A 21,359-nucleotide genomic window follows, 5' to 3' on the forward strand; every position below is an offset into this window, starting at 1 on the left:
TATAAGAAAAGATTGCAAATTTTTGACGAAGTGTTATAAGAATTGCAAGGTTTTACAATATTCCACTCAATTAAACGTGAAAACATTTTTTCTTCTAGGTCCCAAATTTCTTTAGACAACTCGGTATCATCTGAATGACGAGTAACACGAGAATGAATTTTAGTAGATAGCACAAGGGACGCTAGCTCTTTAGAGCAGTGCCTATTATAGTATTTGAAGAAAAAAGAAAGAGAAGCAACATTACGACGATGTAAAAATGGTTGGAGGTTGGCTGCAAGAGCAGGTCCAACTATGTTTACAATGCGTTTTTGCACCTTGTCTAAAATATAAAGGGCATCATTAGAAGATCCGCCCCAGATATGGCAACAGTATTCCATACAAGGCCGAATTTGAGATTTATAGATATAGAGAATAGAATCCGAAGTAAGAAAGTGTCGAGCTCGATAAAGAGATGCAACCTTAGCAGATGCTAACTTTGCAACTGATTTGATATATGGTTTCCAGTATTCCATACAAGGCCGAATTTGAGATTTATAGATATAGAGAATAGAATCCGAAGTAAGAAAGTGTCGAGCTCGATAAAGAGATGCAACCTTAGCAGATGCTAACTTTGCAACTGATTTGATATATGGTTTCCAAGAAAGATTGGAAGTAGGAGTTAATCCTAGAAGATGAAGAGTTGGTGACTCATCAAGTACATCACCGTTCATAAATATAGGAAGATCTAAATTATTGCGATAACGATTGGCTGAAAAAAATTGAGTTTTATCTAAATTAAAGTTCACCAACCACAGTGAGCCCCATGCTGTAGAAAAAGTGAGATCCTTTTCAAGCTCAAATGCCCCCTCCAAGCAATCAGAGGGTGTTGGTTTCTTATCAAGAAAAGAATAAATGGTAGTATCATCAGCAAACAATGCCTCCTTAGATGTGAGAATATTTGGAAGATCGTTAACGTAAATTAAAAAGAGTATAGGGCCAAGGATATAACCTTGAGGAACCCCTGAACTTAAAGAAGAAGAAGAAGAAGAGTGTTGTCCATCGAGGACAACTTTTATGCTACGATTGGAAAGGAAGGATTTAATGATCTTAAAGAGGTTTCCGGATCCAACATAAGTAGAAAGCTTATGGAGAAGACCAGCCTGCCAAAGTTTATCAAAAGCATTAGAAATGTCAAAAGCGATGGTCTTAACCTCTCCACCTTCATCTAATTCACGATAAAACCTGTCAGTTATTACTGTTAGCAAATCAGCTGTAGAACGAGAAGATCGAAATCCATATTGATGGTCAGAAAGTAAGCTGTTAGATTCAAGATGAGAAATTAAGTGTTTGTTAATTAAAGATTCAAAAACCTTGCTTATGATAGGAATAAGACTTATGGGACGGTAGTTAGACGAATCAGATCGCTCTCCAGAATTTTTGAGGATAGGGATAACAGATGCCGCTTTCCAGCAGACTGGAAAACAAGACTCTGATAAGCACTTGTTGAATAGTTTTGAGAGTATAGACGACAGCTCCGGAGAACACTTCTGCAAGACAATAACAGGTATGTTGTCCGGGCCACAAGCTGTAGAAGAGTCAAGGCAGGAAATCACTTTAGATACAGATGCTGGAGTGATATGAATGTCAAGCAATGGATCAACCTGTTTGATGGCAATTTCAGGTAGAACGCCTTCGATTCCGATACGATTTAAGGAAACAAAGCGGTTGGATGAATCGGCAAATTTTCTAGGGCGGCACTAAAAGCTTGCTACATAAAAAAATGCTCGAAAATCGACATCGGAAATCATAAAACGTTGATGTTGATTTCCAAGCTTTTTGCTGTGCATATACTTTAAGTTTAACTTTCCGTGCACAGACTGTTAAATTTAAAGTATGTTATTTAAAACTGAAATTACAATCAGTTTAGAGATACTAGCACCATTTCTAATTTAAACCAACCCTTATCAAAAGATAGAATAAACAAGTGTGAAAAACTGTTCAAGATTCAAAAGAAAAACTCTGAAAACTTATTTTCTTTGCTGTTTTTGTCATAGTACACAGTATTTCGTTGTAAAGATAATATTCTATATGTTAGTCGCAACCTTTGATTTTATTAAACTATTCCTATTTGCTTCACTTAAACCGCTGAAGTGATTAATCCTAATTAGTTAACTTTATATTTTTTATTTACAATTCATAGTCACTAAAAATTTACCTGTTCACTTTTTAATTCTCTAACAAAATCCATTATTGATTATAGCTAGTTCTTTCAGCTTTTTTTTGCCACCTTTTAAACGCTTCACACTACTTCGGATTATACCAAACTATATAAAAAAACAGTAAATTCACGGAACAATAAAAAAATATCTTTAAAAAAGATAAGTGTTGTCCCGCATTAGTTCGGTAAAATTTACAAAAACAATGAAATATTTTTATTACTTTTTTTCATGTTAAGTTTTTTATTTTACTGACTTCAAAAGAAATGTTACTTTAAACTTATGGTTATCAAGATTGCTTGTATATTAAAATATTATAGTCAAGTGCTGCGTGAAAACATATAAAAAACTCTCTGATTACTAGCTTGATACCTTTTTACGTTTTTTACCCAGCTGAATTCGCTGCGTAGCGTTTTTAATGTAGATTTATGCAAACATATAAATTTTTAAATAAACTAATAAAACTTACAATATTACAAAAGAAAAATCCGGATTATCTCGAATAAAGGAATACAAATTTTTTTCAAAAAAGTTTGAAGTAAGTTAACAATTAGCATTGTGACTTAATATCCATTAATAAGATGTTTGTCGTAAGATAAAATTAAAAATGTCATGCGTTAGACAAATAAATTGATTTAGCCTCGTTCAACATTTTTTGCCTTCACTTTATTTAACATTCTTTTTTAATTTATATACTAGTATCACATTTTAAAATGAGTTTATTAAAATTTATTTGCGTTTGTTTATTGTTTATATTAATATTTATTGATTAATTGCTACATTCCTTTAAATTATTATAAAGGAAAATTTTCTAATTTTAAAGGCGACAGTGACGGTAACAACGACGTTGTAGATAACATCCCAAACAACTTTAAACCAAACTTGATGGAATCAGAGCAACAAAATGATGTTAAACCTTTTAAAATAAGAACAGAATTGCAAAATAGCAATGAAGATAGCTTTTGGGATAAAAATGGAAACATTGCGTTTTACGGAGTACAAGGTAACCTGGCAGTTCACGTAATAGTTTGAGCAAATACCTGAAAATGTTACAAAACTTGCATGTTTCTGAAAAATTGTTGTCGCTTGTACTCAAATAAATTTTTAAAACTGTATTTTGACTACAATAATAATATTTAATGTTTTATTTAGGAGAAGTGGATAAAGAGATACCCAAAAAACCAAAGTATATTCTTCATCTTCTGGTTTTCTGGACAAAGAAGCGGAGAGCTACGAAATGGCAAACAAAGGATATAAACCTACTTTGTTTAAAAATAACGAAGAGAGGTTTATGTCAAATATTTTAAATCCCAAAACAGTAAATGGAGGACTCAGCGATGTGACTGAAAACTTTCTTAGAAATAGTTATATCCCAATCAGATCAGTTTGCAAACCGAAGTGTTGAAAATTAAAAATTATTTGGGGATTCAAAGGAGTCATCAGCAAATTCATAATCATTTAAACAATTATTTATGACGTGAGTGGCAAAATTATCATAAGCATGAAAGAGAAAATGCATTACAGCGCGAAAGAGAAGAACTGATTGAACAGGAACAAAAAGAACGCGCTTCTTTATTAGCCTATAGACTGACATTACAAGAACAAAAACATTTTTTAAAACCCGTTGCACCAAAAGCTATCGAACCTGGTAATTTTTTAATTTTATTTAAATACTTTATATGAATATAAAAATAAAATTGATTATCACTCAATCAAGTATAGCTTGTGAATATTTATAACACCGAGCTAATAGTTATGATATATTTATAACACGTGTCTTGTATTCATGGATTCCTCTATATAACTTAATATTTTAGAACGTTAAATATTTTTGTAAATATTTCCACTGAGTTTCTAGTGAGTACCCGCGTTAAATCGACGTCATTATGTCGTCAAAACAACGTCTGACATCAAAACAACGGCACAACCTTGACTTGACGCTGGTTGCCTGTTATATTGCTGCAACGCGAACAGATTTATAATTAGTACTTTTTTTTTAAGAACTGAGTTTAATGTCAGATAGAGGAGCAAGACAAAACGCGGAAACAATTTATAATAGTAACTCAAAACAGATGCAGTATAACCCCCTAAAAGAATCTGGAAGATTTGCTAGTAAGTTGTTTGACATGTTTAAAAATTTTTTTAAACTGATAAATGAAAATATTTACGAACAAACACGATATTTAATAATAGTAGAAGTCACTTGTAAAATTTATATTTCATCACTTGAATTTAAACTCATTTCATAATTTAAACATAGAATGGTTAACAGGGGCGTGTCTAAGGAATGTCTGCTAGGTCGTTGGACGTATCCAAAAAAATCAAATAAAAGTTTTTCAACTTAATTATGTTGTTGAAAAAAGTTTTACTATATACAGCTATTAAAACCAAACTACGGCAAAAACTAAACAAATTATTTGCACGGTTAATTATGTGAGACGGTTGGAAGAAAATTAAAAAGCGGAAAACCTAATAGTATTTCGGTTTCATAATTTTCCGATTATTAAATAATAATAATTACAATATTTTGATGGAGGTTAAACTAACTTTTATGTTAAATAACTTAATTAGAAACTTGAAATGACATTATTTTATTTCGTTAAATAGAACTTTATGTTTTAAATTTTTTCTTTCGTTAGTTTAAAAAAAATCAAAATGATTTTTTCAGTTAAAACAAATAAACATTTTTACAATGATCTTGTTTTACAATTTTTATCAATAAAATTTATATAAAAAAAAATTAATAGCGACAGGAGCAAGTAGAAGACAGAAGTCTTGTCACCAAGCCCCTATAGTAAGCGTAAAATATGTTTTACTAAGTTCTCATTATATAAATTTACAAATACTCGTTATATAAAAAAAGTTAGAACATAATTACAACAAGAATACGACAAATTGCAAAAATTAAATAAATACATGCAGTAAAAAATATTACAATATTTTTCTTTTTCATTTGAAAATACAAAAATATGTTTGCGTCTGTTAATTCAAGTAATTACTGTTTAACTATACATGTAAAACAATTTATTGAAGTTATACTTTTCATATTTTCATTATTAACTATGTTCCACAGACGAGGCCCTCTATATGAAATTGAGTAATTAGATGTTTTAAGAGTTGACTTAGGTAAATTAAAATATGGATAGAGCACGTCGTTAAGTATTTATGATTAATTTTAGAAATCGATTATTAATTTTAGAAATCGATTATTAAAGGATTTTGGAAACATGTCATTTTGATATTTAAACATGCATAACAAGTTTTGTAACACGTTTAACTCATAGACATTAAGAGCTTTTATTTCCCGGAGTCTTGGACTACCCTTTCAACATACACCCTGAGTAAAATTTTAGTCGAGTTTTATTGTTTAACTGTCATCAGGAGGTAAAATAAGTAACAACGCGTATATATCAACGCGTAACAACAAGTATATATCAAAGTAAACATCAAAATATATCAATGGATATTCCCAGTTTTATTACACTAGACTGCAAATCGTTTTTATTTTTTAAATCGTTTTATTAAATCGTTACACGTATCGTTGTTGCGTATCGTTTTTATAACATTTTAAATTATAAATTAGAAGAAAAAGAGTTTTTAATAAGAAAAATAAAATTCCTACTTAATTATGTTTTATTAAATTTATTAAATTTTATTAAACATAAAATATGGCCGTTGATTAGTTCAAAATGTTGCATAATTCATTAGTTATATAGCATTTCAAAGAAAAAATTAGTCCGTTAAAGAAAAACATTTCCTTTAACGTTAGGCGATCAAATATAAAATTGTGTAGAATTTTTGATATCACGGTATCTTTTGGATACAAGAAAGGAAGTCAGAGTTATTACAAGAAGAAGCTGTTTATAATTGCGTCGAAAAAAACCAGTATTAGTTCCTTGGTTTTCTTTGATAATCAAACATTTGTGGCAAGAAATTAGAATGTCTATAGCCAGATTTTAAACTTGATAAGTGTACATTTTTATGTAGCGATATTGTTTATCCTGTATGAGAATCATGAGAATCATAATAGGAACTATGATGAACCACATGAAGGAAAAACTTGTTTATTTAGTGTTTTAATAAAAGTTGTTACTGATTTTTCTTTGGATGTTATGAAATGTAAAATCGTGGCATGGATACTTTACTAAAGTTTTTTATTCCTGTGGTTTTCTGTACAAAATTTTTATGTATGGATTTGTTGAAGAAACCGTGACCAAATTTTAAGTTTTTCCTAACACAACATCAGGTATGTATTGAAGGAATGCTGAGACTTCCAAATAAGTTTTAAACAACAATCAATTCATTATAAACGAAATTTTATAAAAAATATTTCCGAGCTGAATTAAAGTTAAACTCTTCAAGTACTCAAAAAAAATCTATGTTGATACAAATTTCTAAAAAAATAGCACTGAGAAATATCTTCATACCATACCGCTCTTAAAAATACAGAAAAAAGTGTAACACAAAATTTGGACAAAGAAAACGGTTCCGTTAAGGTCGGATTTACGTGTACCTAGTTATAATTATATTTTTTATAGTTTGAATCTTGTTCAAGTTCAAAGACTTTGTGTCTATACTTAGAAATATTGTTAACCAACATCTCCAAGTATGCTTTGAAGCTTAAAAATTGCATTTTAAGTTATTGTAAATTGGTTATCACTGTTTCTTTGCCAGACCATCTGAGTACTGAGTTTAACACAATGTTTAATGTTACAAATTTAAAGTACTTTAAAGCAGCTGTGTTTTAATTTCTTCATTCTAATCTTTAGTTTCTTCTAAAAACAATTGCAGAAATTCAGTGTTTTGTTATGCTAGTTGGAAAGACCACATCATATCTTTAAGTGCCTTTTATTTAACCAAAGGCTTCATTAGGTTTCTTTATTATTGTCAAGCAAAGGCTTTATTAAGAGAGTTTGACCTGTGGGAAGTTTAGTTGAATTTCACTTAACTGTCTGGGAGGGGGCATAGTTTTTTGGACTTACCCAAAAAATTTCCTGTAAACGCCCCTGGGATAGGAATAGAAAATCTTTGGTGAAAGATTTTCCAAAAATTACCATGTTTGTTTTTTCGTTTCGAATCTTACATTAAATCAAATGCTAAAACGATTTAATATGAGATTCGAAACGAACAAACAAACATGTTCACCGTTACAAAATTTAGAAAAAAGTTCAACCCGCTTTACCCGAAAAAACCCTTTGGAGGGACGAAAGTACACACATTCCTGATTCCAAAATCAACGAATTACGACCAAGAAAAAAAAGGCAATTTAAATTTTATTCTATAAGCACATGACACATAAATGACAATACACATTTTATTTTGCATTTTTACAGCACATTTAACTTGAAAAACTCAATAAAAATAAAGAAGTAATGCTAAATCTTCTGATTTGACTAATAACTTATTCTGAAAACATATTGAAGTAAATGAATTCTGGTCTTCGATGGTTTTACATGTGTTTGCCATTGTAGTCCAAAATGTACGTCTTCAATTTGCTACCATAGTTAGGATTACTTGCGTCTCTTTTGTATCTTTTCCAGTGTTTAGCAAATGAGTGGTGAAGAGCTTCTGTTGACTGCTCACTGCAAGGTCCAAGTGCAGTGTGCTTCATGTCAATGGTTTCTTTGATGTTAAAGAAGACGGCATGTACCTTGGGCATCACTGAAACATTTGAGAAAGCCAGATATGAGGTTCGAAATGCATCAACTTTTACTGCATAGTGTGGATCAAGCTCTTGTCCGAAGCATGCAGTCACAACCAGAGACGTATTTAAGGGGGGGCCAGGGGGGCTTTGGCCCCCGGGCGCCACGTTTTGACAGGGCGCCTGCTTTTTGTATGCTAAAATTTTAGAAAATCAAAAAATAGTCATTTTATATCGTTTCACAAAAATTTTTTATATTATTATTATGTCCAAATCATAAACCATATATAAATATATTTTGGGCCATACATAAATCAAATTTTATATTATTATTATTATGACCAAATCATAAACTTGCAAATTAAACATATTTATGCGCTAATTATTCATCCAAAAACCTTGGTTAATATTGTCACATGTTAAAAGAATATATTTATTATAAATCTGCCAACTGAACATGATCCGATAGTGTAATGGATAAGTTCTACTTCCGTGCGCCGGCGTTCCGAGATCTGGGTGCGGATTCACAACACTTTCGTAAGTCCAAAGTTTGCGTAAAGTTTGCGTAAGTTTTGCTTAAGTTCAAAGTTACGCTAAGTGGTATTCACAAACCTTGCGTAAACAAAAACTTACGAAATTCTTAAGTTTTTACTTAAGTTATTTACTTACGCAAAAAAGCTAAAAAACGGTATTCACAACATTTTCCTAAAAAGTGCTCAGCAAACTTTACGCAAGAAAAGTTACGTCTGCTATTTTCTGACTTAAGTTTAGCGTAACTTTGAATCATCTAAAAATATTTAAAAATGGCGTTTTTATTACTATAAAAGATTTCAGATTTTGTTTGTTATTGCCAATAAAATATAATTTTATCTTAATTTTATACTGCTATACGTTAAGTTATTTATTTAAATAATACAACTATAGTTTTTTTTTTAACAACAACAACAATAGCAGTATATTTACCAAAAATTTAGATGTACTACATAAACTTGTTTTCACCTTAAGTTTAAGGTTAAAAAAATATACACACAATCTATATAATGGATGGTTCACTCTCTCATAGCCTAGCTAAAACAAGGAGAGCGACCATAGTACGGATATATATATATATATTATATAGCTTTGTAGTATGCCAATAACTTATTAAATTAGGGTTGCCAGATGTCCCGATTTTACGAAGGAGAACTAAGTAAAAAAAATATTTTTACATATTTGGCGCAGAATTCTCCTTCGTAAAATCGGGACATCTGGCAACCCTAATTAAATAAGTTAACTTAATAACTAGTTATTGTCATACATAAAAACTATACGATGTATCCATACCATATTAACTTATGGTTGTATCTATACTATACTATCTATACTATATTATACAAAAATATATACAATAATATTATTGAAGTATTTAACTTGCATAACTAGCATAAAGAGAGAGAGAGTCTCTCACTTTATAAACTTAAAAAAAAATATTTTCTCTCTCTGTGTGAGAGAGAAAATATTTGTGCTAATATAGATACAATATTCACAAAAATATGGAATCAATTCATTAGTTTTTCAAATATATATTTTTTTATTTATAAATGAGAACAAGACTATTTCAAAATACAATAATGCAAAAATTATCTCTGAGTAATTGGCTATTGAAGTAAAAAAGTAAGGCTATTGAAGTAAAAAAGTATTATAACCTAAATATTAAACTTACTTTAAATAATGATGCTATGTTTTTCGATAATTTCAATTATTCAAAGGTATTAAAGGTATAGCAATATAAAGATTATTTTGAATAATAATGCTCTGTTTTTAATTATTTCAATTATCAGGAGATATTATTAATATCTATGGATAATTTAAATTATTAAAAAAAGAGCATCGTTTTTTAAAGCCTGATTTTTTGGTAAATAGTATTGTTATTTGCAAATAATAAACATATTCTGTAATAGTTTAATTTGTTTTGGTAGATCTTTTTTTTTGTATATATAAATGAAATCTCATTTTTGTAGTTTGTTATTGCAAAGAGCAGAAATTCCATAAAAAGTTCCTCGATCTACCAGTTAGTCCAAATGGAGTGATAGTGCTTTTCACAATTCAGTAGAATTATTATCTGTTGCTGTTAAAAATTGCATTATAACTCTTGAGATGACAGCATATTGTTCACACTGGTTGTAGCTATTAGATTGCACTGTATTTGCTGTCTTGAAAACCTACTACAATACTTGTTGTTGTGATTTAATCGATACTTGCTCTGTCAAAGAGTCAAACTTTTTTATACTGCATGTACCTGATTCACAGAACTAACTTTACGCTATCCATCAAATATAAAAATCTGTTTTTATTCGTGCAAATATGGTACCATAAATTCTCAATCTGAAATATTACTGCAAAAAAATTACAAAAAACGAGTGGGTCTTAATTCAAACTCAACTTTTATTAATTAATATAATTGAAACATTTTCCATAATATATTATGAAAAATACAATGTATTTTTCATAGTATATTATGGAAAAGTTGTTCAACTTTTGCTTATGTTTTCAAAATGTTCCTTATATTTCTGACTATAGAAATTTTGTTTATAAATAGTTTCAAATATGCTAGAATGCAATTAAATGTGTTTCTTGAATTTATTGAAGCAATTTCTTTATTTGAAACGAAATATATTATTGCAAATAAAGTTGTTTTTGATTCAAGTCAATTATAAGATAAAACAAGACCTTTTCATTCTTACTTCTTATACCTTAGGGTATGAGAAGTAAGAATGAAAACAAGAAGTAAAAAAAAAACACTTTAGTTTAGCACTTCCATTATTTTATGAACGTGAAATTTTGTGCTAAACTAAAGTATTTTGTTTTAACTTCCTGAAGCAATGCAAGACAAGTTGCATGATCTGATCAGGGGTGAACCCATACCTTTTTTCGTACTATAGGACCGCTGTGGGCGCCAAAAAAATGCCTCAAAATATTAATTTCATGTTGTTTTTCTTTTTATATTAAAAATAGAAAAAAAAGTTCTTTCAAAAGCTAGTTTTCTGTATATTTTAGTTTATTTATGTAATGTTTACAAATAAAGTTCGCTGCAGGTTTAGAGTTAGGGTTAAATAAAACTAATGAGCATTCACTGATGGCATCATACAGGAAGCCGAATAATTATCTTATATAAGCTCAGGATAATACAATTTATATTATACGTTTGGATTTGAATAAATATGCCAGAATTATTGCTTAATGAGTGCTTGTAATGTTTATATTTAAAATCATAGATGTGTTGCACTTTGTCAATAATCGATATCTCATTTAAAAAACCAACCGACTCCTATTTGTTCCAATTTTAATCCAATTATTAATTATTTTGATTATTTTGCTAATAGATACTCAAAATAGATTGAAAGGTTGTTTATGCTATATATGTTATTACTTTTAAAAATAATTTCACGTATATGCTATATGGGGCTATTCAAATAATACGAAACACTTTTTTGCTAGACTCCCTTCTTTGTATATGTAACATTTTAAACAATCTCTCCCCGCCCTATTTGTGACGTGACATTATTTTTAAACAAATATATTTTTGAGTTTGTACTTTTATGCTAAAGATTTACTATTCTGCTGCGATTAAAATTTAAATTTTGAAAATTTTGTCATATCACACTGTGGCTAACCACCCCCTCTCCCATGTGATATTTGGTGACACTTTCAAACACCTCCACCCTATATAAGAATGTTACGTATTATTTGAATAGCCCCTATACGGTTTTGCTACATTTTTATATATAGCAACAACAACAAAAAAATAATTGCAAGTAAATTTAAGCCCTGACTTTAAAAAAGAAACATTCACTGTTTCGTCACATTGCCCTGTGTGACTTAATAAAAAAAGAATTAGTAATACTAACTACTTTCTTTATACAAATAGTTATAAAATATTTGCCTTAAATTTTGAGTAAGTTTTTGCGTAAGTTTTTGCCTAAGTTTTGCGTAACTCGTGCACAACCTTAACTTTACGCAAATGCTGCGAAAAAGTTGTGAATACCAAATAGTTACGCAAAAAATATTTTGCGTAAGTTTTTCGTAACTTTTGCTCAGCTACGCAAGAGTTACGCAAAAGTTGTGAATCTGCACCCTGTTCCCACTAGTATACCAATACTAAATTTCTTTAGAATAAGTGATTTTAATTTTTATTGATTAAATATTTGATCCTTATTTATTAATTAGAAAATAACATACTAGAAATTATTAAATGGTGGGTTTTACCTATTATTTTCATTTTACGCTTAATTAACTTTATTGACTGAAATAGGTATAGACTCAGCTATTTAGTTTTAAAAAATGAAATAATTCTTCAAAGATTTTCTTTACATTTTCTAAAAAAAAAAACTCTTCAAAAATACTTTAAACTTTCAATAAACTTAGTGCTAATATGCCCTAATCAGTTTGTCTTTTATCTTATTTTATATAATTTGAAGTAATAAGCAGAATAAATTACGCATTAATTATATTAAATTAGCAATTGGATTTTGATCGCCTTTTGAGGGATACTTTCTTTTGGTAACCATCTTGTATATACCGCGTGTGCACAATATAATTTATATTTTTATTATTATAATTATAATTGGAATTTTAAAGATTGTTGTCAGTTTTTTTCATTGTTGGCCGAAGTAATTTGCTCTTCAGTATGTTATCTGCTTAATGCCTTGTATTACAGTATACAGTCTTGAAAAAGGTAAACATTTGTATTTCGATTATTCTTTTTAGTTTTAGTATTAACATTATTGTTATCATAGATAATTTGTATTCTGCCTACTGAGTCTAGTGAGTTTTTTATATAATCTTTAATATTATCCAAAATTATGCTTATTGCATCATGGTATAAACTTATAATAACTCATACCTTTTAGGATTCTTATTTTAAAAAGCGATGAGTATTTATACTAAAAAGCTTAGCGGCGCAGAAAACCGAAAACGATCTCATGCAAAAAATGAAGCTCAAGCGAAAATACTTTTAAAGACTGCTAAGTTAGAAACATATTTTAGCTTTACAGATAAAGAGCCTCACATATCGCCAAGTAAGTTTATTTTGCTAGAAAACCATACGTTTCATTAATTTTGCAAATATATTATACATATAAATACATATTGTTATGTTATTTATTGTTTATACTTCAAATTGTTATTTATACCACATATTGTTATATTATTTATTATTTAATGTAAATAATTTATATTTAAAATGTAGATATGCGTAGTAACCGTTATTTATGTTTTCAGTTGAAAATGTAGTAAATAATTCAAGCAATCAAAATGGTTACAGCTTTATTGTTAATGAGAATAACCTATCAAATCCAGACGATCTAATATTAATATTATCAAGTAAAAGCAGTACTGAAACTAGTAAAACTCTATTGACTACAGAATCTGAAGAACTAAATGATACACCGTGTTTGTCCATGCATGAACATAACAAACCCGAATGTTTATTGTAAAATCTTTATTTAAAATTTAATATAATTTTTAAATAATATCTTTTGGTACATGCATGTTATATAAAATTTATTATATTTTTCTCTATAGAAACCAAAATGATCACAGATTCACTGTTAATAAAGATAATCTATCAAATCCAGACAATCTAATATTATCAAATGTCAGCATTACAGAAACGAGTAAAACTCTATTGTCTACAGTATCGGAAGAAATAAATGATACACCACGTTTGTCAATGGATGAACATAACAGTCTTCCTAAACAATGTATTGTTCCTGAGTAAGCTTTTTTTAATTTTTTAATTTTTTTTATGGCATGTTACAATTATAAACATGTACATAGGTAGTCTGTTTGTTTTAGTCGCTTGTTATGTGAAATTGTGTAAGAAAATAAATTATTAATAAGTATATTACACTCTGTACATTTTAAACGATACCTATATTCTCTAGTTATATTATGCATTTATCTCTATTATCTAATGCTTGAATGTTTTTTGTAAAACTTTTTTTATATTTTTTTTTTTTTTTTTTTTTTTTTTTTAAATTTTTCGTTTTTGGTACAATTAATTTCCGTAATATAATACAAGATACTCTTATTCTTTCAAAAATAATCCAGTTATAAATATAAAAAAAAAATCAAAGACAAAATAATAAGAGATAGTTATACAAAAATATATAAAAACGCGGGAAACTTGCGGAAGACCATTAAGTCTTATCATCAAGAACCGTTGTATATAATTTGTTCAAAACTGTGAATAACATTTTTTAGTTTTTGTATATTAAATAAACATATTTTCTCTTTAGAAATGATCCTGCCAATTGGCTAAAAAATCAAGAAACGATAGATTATTTATCAATCGATGGATTTAACCAAAATTTAGAGAACAATAATTTCCAAAAGTCAAAAAGAGTTTACGCTCAAATAATTGGTGGGGAAAGACGCACTCGTTTTCGAAATTTGTCAAAAAGTATTTTTGTATCTACTCTTGTTAATGGTGAAAAAATTAACCGAACATTTTTGATTTACTCAGAAAGTAAAGGATCAATATTTTGTGCACCCTGCTATTTATTTGGTGGGCCTACATCGTTTGCCACAGTTGGTTTTTCAGATTGGAAAAAAGGAGAAGAAAAAATCAAGCGTCATGAAAATTCACAACACCACAAATTGTGTGTAATGAATATGAAAGAAAGAAAAGAAGTATTAAATTGAGTTGATCAAAAGCTAAAGAATCAAGTAGAAACGGAAATAAATTATTGGAAAAATGTATTGACAAGAGTTGTAGCTGTTGTGAAATCCCTTTCTTCTCGTGGAATGTCTTTTAGAGGCGATGATGACCGTTTTGGATCTGTTCATAATGGGAACTTCATGATGAGCTTAGAGCTTATTGCTCAGTTTGATCCTTTTTTAGCACAACACATTGAGAAGTTTGGAAATAAAGGAAAAGGTTCAACATCGTACCTATCATTTAATATATATGAGCAATTCATAAGTATAATGGCAGATAATGTTATTCAACAAATAGTAAAAGAAATAAAGGAAGCTAAATACTTTTCCATCGATTTTGATCCATTGATCCATTTGATCCATTGATCCATTTTTTTCCACCGATTTTGATCCATTCCATCGATTTTGATTCCATTGATTTTGAAGCTAAATACTTTTCCATCGTATTGATTCTACTTCTGACATTAGCCATGTAGATCAACTGTCATTTATTTTTCGGTATGTTCAAAAGAATGGTTGTCCAGTAGAAAGATTTTTAGGATTTTTACCCAATTCTGGGCATAAATCTGAAGAATTAGCAGATGCTGTATTTTTAGTTTTAGAATCGCATGGATTAGATATTAACAATTGTCGTGGTCAAAGTTACGACAATGCGTCTAATATGTCTGGTAGATATACAGGACTTCAGGCTCGCATTAAAGAAGTTAATCCTTTAGCTACATTTGTACCATGCTCGGCACACTCTTTAAATCTTGTTGGTGAATGCGCTGTGGACTGTTGTATTTATGCTTCTGAATTTTTTATTCTGCTTCAAAATATTTACAAATTTTTCAGTGCCTCTACATATAGATGGGAAATACTTCGGAAGAATTTGATTAAAACAAAAAATATATCACTTAAAAAACTATCAGATACCAGGTGGTCAGCAAGATCTGATGCAAGTATTAGTTTAAACAAAAATTGGATTGAAATAATTAATGCACTGTCTTTTATCAAAGATGATAAAACAGAAAAATCTATTATAAGATCAGAAGCTAACGGGCTATATTTAAAACTAGACAGTCTTGAAACAGCTATAATGGCCACATTATGGGGCGATATACTAGAAAGATTTCACAAAACTAGTAAACAATTGCAGTCAGTTGAGATTGATTTAGAAACAGTTGTAAGTTTATACGAATCTTTAATTCGATATGTATTAGATTTAAGTAGTATGTTTGATATCTATGAAGAGAGAGCAATTAATAAGTCGGGACACAATACATATCGAAAAATACGAAATAGAAAAAGAAAACTAACTGCAGATGAAAAAAGAGAAGGAGAAAAAAATTTTGAAATTCGAGACTCTTTAAGAATTAACACATATTATGCTATTATTGATAAACTTCATTCTGAGCTAGAAAGAAGAAAATTGTGCTATGATGAAGCCAATAAAAAATTTAACTTTTTATTTCAAATAATAAAACTATCGCCATCAGAAGTTTACAAAAAAGCAGAAATACTTCAAAGTATATATAAAAATGATCTTTCATCTTCATTTGCTAACGAGTGTGTACAATTTAGAAGTTATTTAATGAGTTTAACTGAAAGCGTAAGACCTAAAACTATAATAGATATTTATAAAATGATCAGAACTGAAAAACTTCAAGAGCTGTTTCCTTACGTAGATATAGCATTAAGAATATATCTATGTTGTCCAACGTCCAATTGTTCAGCCGAGAGATCATTTTCAGCATTAAAGAGGATTAAATCTTATTTGAGGTCACGAATGACAGGTGATCGTCTTAATAGGTTAGCAATTCTATCTATAGAATCTGCACTTACCATGGATATGAACTTCAATGACATTATAAATACATTTGCAAAACAAAACTCGCATAGAAAATTATAATTTTCTATAGTGTTTAATATAACTTAATATATGTTTGTATAGAAAATGTTTTTGTTTTTTAATAATCACCCATATCAAAGTTGACAGTTATTTTAAAAAAAGGGCGCTTAAAGAAAAAGTGCCCCAGAGCGCCAAAAGTTCAAATACGTCTCTGGTCACAACTGCTACAATTTTCGAAGGGCATCAATGATACCAATAGCTTGAAATGCAGTTTCTGCCAGTTTTTGAAAGAGATCAACATTCTTCAAAAGCTTGTGGCATTCATTGCCTGTAAATTGACATCCATGAAGGGGTTGTGGCTGAATGTTAAGGAGTCCAATCATTAGCTTTGGGTCAAATGTCTCTTAAGGCCTTAAACAAGTGATTGACAACCCCAAGCATCAAGTGTAGTCCAATCCTGCAGATTTAAAACCTCTAAAGTTCTTTTTGATAGAGCCAAAAGTCCTAAGCTGCCCAGGAAATTAAAGATGTTGACAATCAGCAGTACACCATGTGCAGGGGTGAGTGCTGGAGTGTGCTTGTAAACCACAGACAATGTTTGCAACCTTTAAGTCACAAGAAATAAAGAAGTTTGTAGAGCTTGAAGCAATGAAAGTAATTGCTTGATATTTTCATATGTTTCTATTACTTAACTTTACTATCTTTGGCATGTGGTGCAGTGAGCAATCACTTGCTTGGGGGAGAGTAACTGTTATCACTTGTGTCAATTATTCCCAGACTGACTTTCAGGAATCAACCTAAACCATCTATTCCACACTTGACAATGTTGTCAGAGAATGATTGTCAAGACTTTTGAACTTCATTCAAAAGCTTTTTTAGGTCATTGCAATGAACAACAGTTTTTGACTTTTTGGTGTTTGAAGCTTTTTCAGTTGATGCATCAATGTCAGTTTGTGTGAAATGATCTGATAAATGTCTTCTAAAGGCATCAAACTTTGCATGAAAATTTTCAGTAACTTTTGTTCTGCTAACTTGATCGATTGTTGATACAAGTTTTTCAACACCAGAGTTTAAAAAATTAGTATTCACCTGAACAGTGACAAGGTTTTTCGCTTTCATGATTGGAGCATTGTCAAAAAGTTTTTTGGCACTGGAAGATCCTAAAATACAGAACAATTAGTTGAATAGTGTAACAAAGCTTAATAAGATCTAAATTTCACTAAACCAATCTGACAATAAATTTTAAATGATGTGGGGTTCTATTACTTTTATAGTAAATTTTATATCGTATAAAATTAAAATGATATTAACAGTTTACCTCTTGTGATGGGGATAGATCTTCCACTATGTTGTGCAACTCTGATTGTTCAATGTGGAGATGTATCTTTTGAAAAAATCACTGAAGATGTAATCTATTTTGCCAATGTTTGGTCTTTTGTCGCAAGGGTTTGCATATTTTTTTAAATGTTGCCTGATTGCACTCATGAGCAAGGCCTCTGCCTACAAGCGCAAGACACTCTAAGCATCTTCTATAAACTTTTGCTGCTGCTGATGGTATCGGATCAGTACTGATTGGATGCTTTTCTTTCAATTTTAGCCCTCAAACTTTGCAAATAAGACAGTCACAGTTTTGTTCTCGTGTCTCTGGTCTGACCTGAATGCTCTTGTAGTTGAAGATAGGACAAGCTGGTCAGAATCCTTTTTACTCAGTTTCACTCTGCAATTCTCGCATATTCCCTTTGGGACTTGAGTATCAGAGAAACCAATTGGTTTATCAAGTAGAAATGATAATCAAGTTATCAAGTTGATTGAAGTTTTTCATTGATGAATGTTGTCACTTGTCTATCACACTTTTGAAAGCACAAGAAGCAGGATGCGGATTCACAACTTTTGCGTAACTCTTGCGTAGCTGAGCAAAAGTTACGAAAAACATACGCAAAATATTTTTTGCGTAACTATTTGGTATTCACAACTTTTTCGCAGCATTTGCGTAAAGTTAAGGTTGCGCATGAGTTACGCAAAACTTAGGCAAAAACTTACGCAAAAACTTACCCAAAATTTAAGGCAAATATTTTATAACTATTTGTAAAAAGGAAGTAGTTAGTATTACTAATTCTTTTTTTATTAAGACACACAGGGCAATGTGACCAAACAGTGAATGTTTCTTTTTTAAAGTCAGGGCTTAAATTTACTTGCAATTATTTTTTTGTTGTTGTTGCTATATATAAAAATGTAGCAAAACCGTATAGGGGCTATTCAAATAATACGTGATACTCTTATATAGGGTGGAGGTGTTTGAAAGTGTCACCAAATATCACATGGGAGAGGGGGTGGTTAGCCACAGTGTGACATGACAAAATTTTTAAAATTTTAATTTTAATCACAGCAGAATAGTAAACCTTTAGCATAAAAGTACAAACTCAAAAATATATTTGTTTAAAAATAATGTCACGTCACAAATAGGGCGGGGAGAGATTGTTTAAAATGTTACATATACAAAGAAGGGAGTCTAGCAAAAAAGTGTTTCGTATTATTTGAATAGCCCCATATAGCATATACGTGAAATTATTTTTAAAAGTAATAACATATATAGCATAAACAACCTTTCAATCTATTTTGAGTATCTATTAGCAAAATAATCAAAATAATTAATAATTGGATTAAAATTGGAACAAATAGGAGTCGGTTGGTTTTTTAAATGAGATATCGATTATTGACAAAGTGCAACACATCTATGATTTTAAATATAAACATTACAAGCACTCATTAAGCAATAATTCTGGCATATTTATTCAAATCCAAACGTATAATATAAATTGTATTATCCTGAGCTTATATAAGATAATTATTCGGCTTCCTGTATGATGCCATCAGTGAATGCTCATTAGTTTTATTTAACCCTAACTCTAAACCTGCAGCGAACCTTATTTGTAAACATTACATAAATAAACTAAAATATACAGAAAACTAGCTTTTGAAAGAACTTTTTTTTCTATTTTTAATATAAAAAGAAAAAGAAAAACAACATTAAATTAATATTTTGAGGCATTTTTTTGGCGCCCACAGCGGTCCTATAGTACGAAAAAAGGTATGGGTTCACCCCTGATCAGATCATGCAACTTGTCTTGCATTGCTTCAGGAAGTTAAAACAAAATACTTTAGTTTAGCATGAAATTTCACGTTCATAAAATAATGGAAGTGCTAAACTAAAGTGTTTTTTTTTACTTCTTGTTTTCATTTTTACTTCTCATACCCTATAAGAAGGTATAAGAAATAAGAATGAAAAGGTCTAGTTTTATCATATAATTGACTTGAACCAAAAACACCTTTATTTGCCATAAAATATTTCATTTCAAATAAAGAAATTACTTCAATAAATTCAAGAAATACATTTAATTGCATTCTAGTATATTTGAAACTATTTATAAACAAAATTTCTATAGTCAGAAATATAAGGAACATTTTGAAAACATAAGCAAAAGTTCAACAACTTTTCCATAACATACTATGAAAAATACATTGTATTTTTCATAATATGTTATGGAAAATGTTTCAATTATATTAATTAATAAAAGTTGAGTTTGAATTAAAACCCACTTGTTTTTTGTAATTTTTTTTGCAGTGATATTTCAGATTGAGAATTTATGGTACCATATTTGCACAAATAAAAACATGATTTTTATATTTGATGGATAGCGTAAAGTTAGTTCTGTGATTCAGGTTCATGCAGTATAAAAAAGTTTGACTCTTTGACAGAGCAAGTATTGATTAAATCACAACAACAAGTATTGTAGTAGGTTTTCGAGACACCAAATACATTGCAATCTAATAGCTACAACCAGTGTGAACAATATCTGTCATCTCAAGAGTTGTAATGGAATTTTTAACAGCAACAGATAATAATTCTACTGAATTGTGAAAAGCACTATCATTCCCTTTGGACTAACTGGTGGATCAAGGAACTTTTTATGGAATTTCTGCTCTTTGCAATAACAAACTACAACAATGAGATTTCGTTTAGATATACAAAAAAAAAGGATCTACCCAAACAATTTAAACAATTACAGATTATGTTTATTATTTGCAAATAACAATATTATTTACCAAAAAATTAGGCTTTAAAAAACAATGCTCTTTATTTTAATAATTTAAGTTATCCATAGATATTAATAATATCTCCTGATAATTGAAATAATTAAAAACAGATTATTATTCAAAATAATCTTTATATTGTTATACCTTTAATATCTTTGAATAATTGAAATTATCGAAAAACAGAGCATCATTATTTAAAGTAAGTTTAACATTTAGGGTATAATACTTTTTTACTTCAATAGCCTTACTTTTTACTTCAATAGCCAATTACTCAGAGATAATTTTTGCATTATTGTATTTTGAAAGTCTTGTTCTCATTTATAAATAAAAAAATAGATATTTGAAAAACTAATGAATTGATTCCATATTTTTGTGAATATTGTATCTATATTAGCACAAATATTTTCTCTCTCACAAAGAGAGGGAGAAAATTTTTTTTTTTAAGTTTATAAAGTGAGAGAGAGACTCTCTCTCTTTATGCTAGTTATGCAAGTTAAAGTATATACTTCAATAATATTATTGTATATATTTTTGTATAATATAGTATAGTATAGATACAACCATAAGTTTATATAGTATGGATACATCGTATAGTTTTGATGTGTGACAATAACTGGTTATTAAGTTAACTTATTTAATAAGTTATTGATATACTACAAAGCTATATAGTATATATCCGTACTATGATTGCTCTCCTTGTTTTAGCTAGGCTATGAGAGAGTGAACCATTCATTATATAGATTGTGTGTATATTTTTTTAACCTTAAATTTAAGGTAAAAACAAGTTTTATAAAATAAGTTTATGTAGTACATCTAAACTTTTGGTAAATATACTGCTATTGTTGTTGTTGTTAAAAAAAAAACTATAGTTGTATTATTTAAATAAATAACTTAACGT

At 29.3% G+C, this 21,359-nt stretch overlaps 1 protein-coding gene and 1 long non-coding RNA gene across 2 annotated transcripts in view; both read left to right on the forward strand.

The window, feature by feature from the left end:
• Positions 1-2,981: 2,981 nt before the first annotated feature.
• The window catches only part of LOC136076367 (uncharacterized), a 23,218-nt gene continuing 4,840 nt past the window's right edge, over positions 2,982-21,359 (forward strand). Inside the window, exons 1-3 of the long non-coding RNA XR_010636208.1 lie at positions 2,982-3,198; positions 3,348-3,843; positions 4,197-4,307. This is a non-coding gene — a long non-coding RNA (uncharacterized LOC136076367). The remainder of the gene's footprint in view (positions 3,199-3,347; positions 3,844-4,196; positions 4,308-21,359) is intronic.
• Positions 12,746-16,177, forward strand: LOC136076758 (zinc finger MYM-type protein 5-like). The gene is made up of 4 exons (XM_065790189.1): positions 12,746-12,893; positions 13,096-13,306; positions 13,399-13,590; positions 14,115-16,177. Exons 1-4 carry the CDS (start codon positions 12,746-12,748, stop codon positions 14,518-14,520), a joined length of 957 nt encoding a protein of 318 aa, XP_065646261.1. The 3' UTR covers positions 14,521-16,177.

Source organism: Hydra vulgaris, chromosome 02 (assembly GCF_038396675.1).
Source record: "Hydra vulgaris chromosome 02, alternate assembly HydraT2T_AEP".
NCBI classification, from domain to species: Eukaryota; Metazoa; Cnidaria; class Hydrozoa; order Anthoathecata; family Hydridae; genus Hydra; species Hydra vulgaris.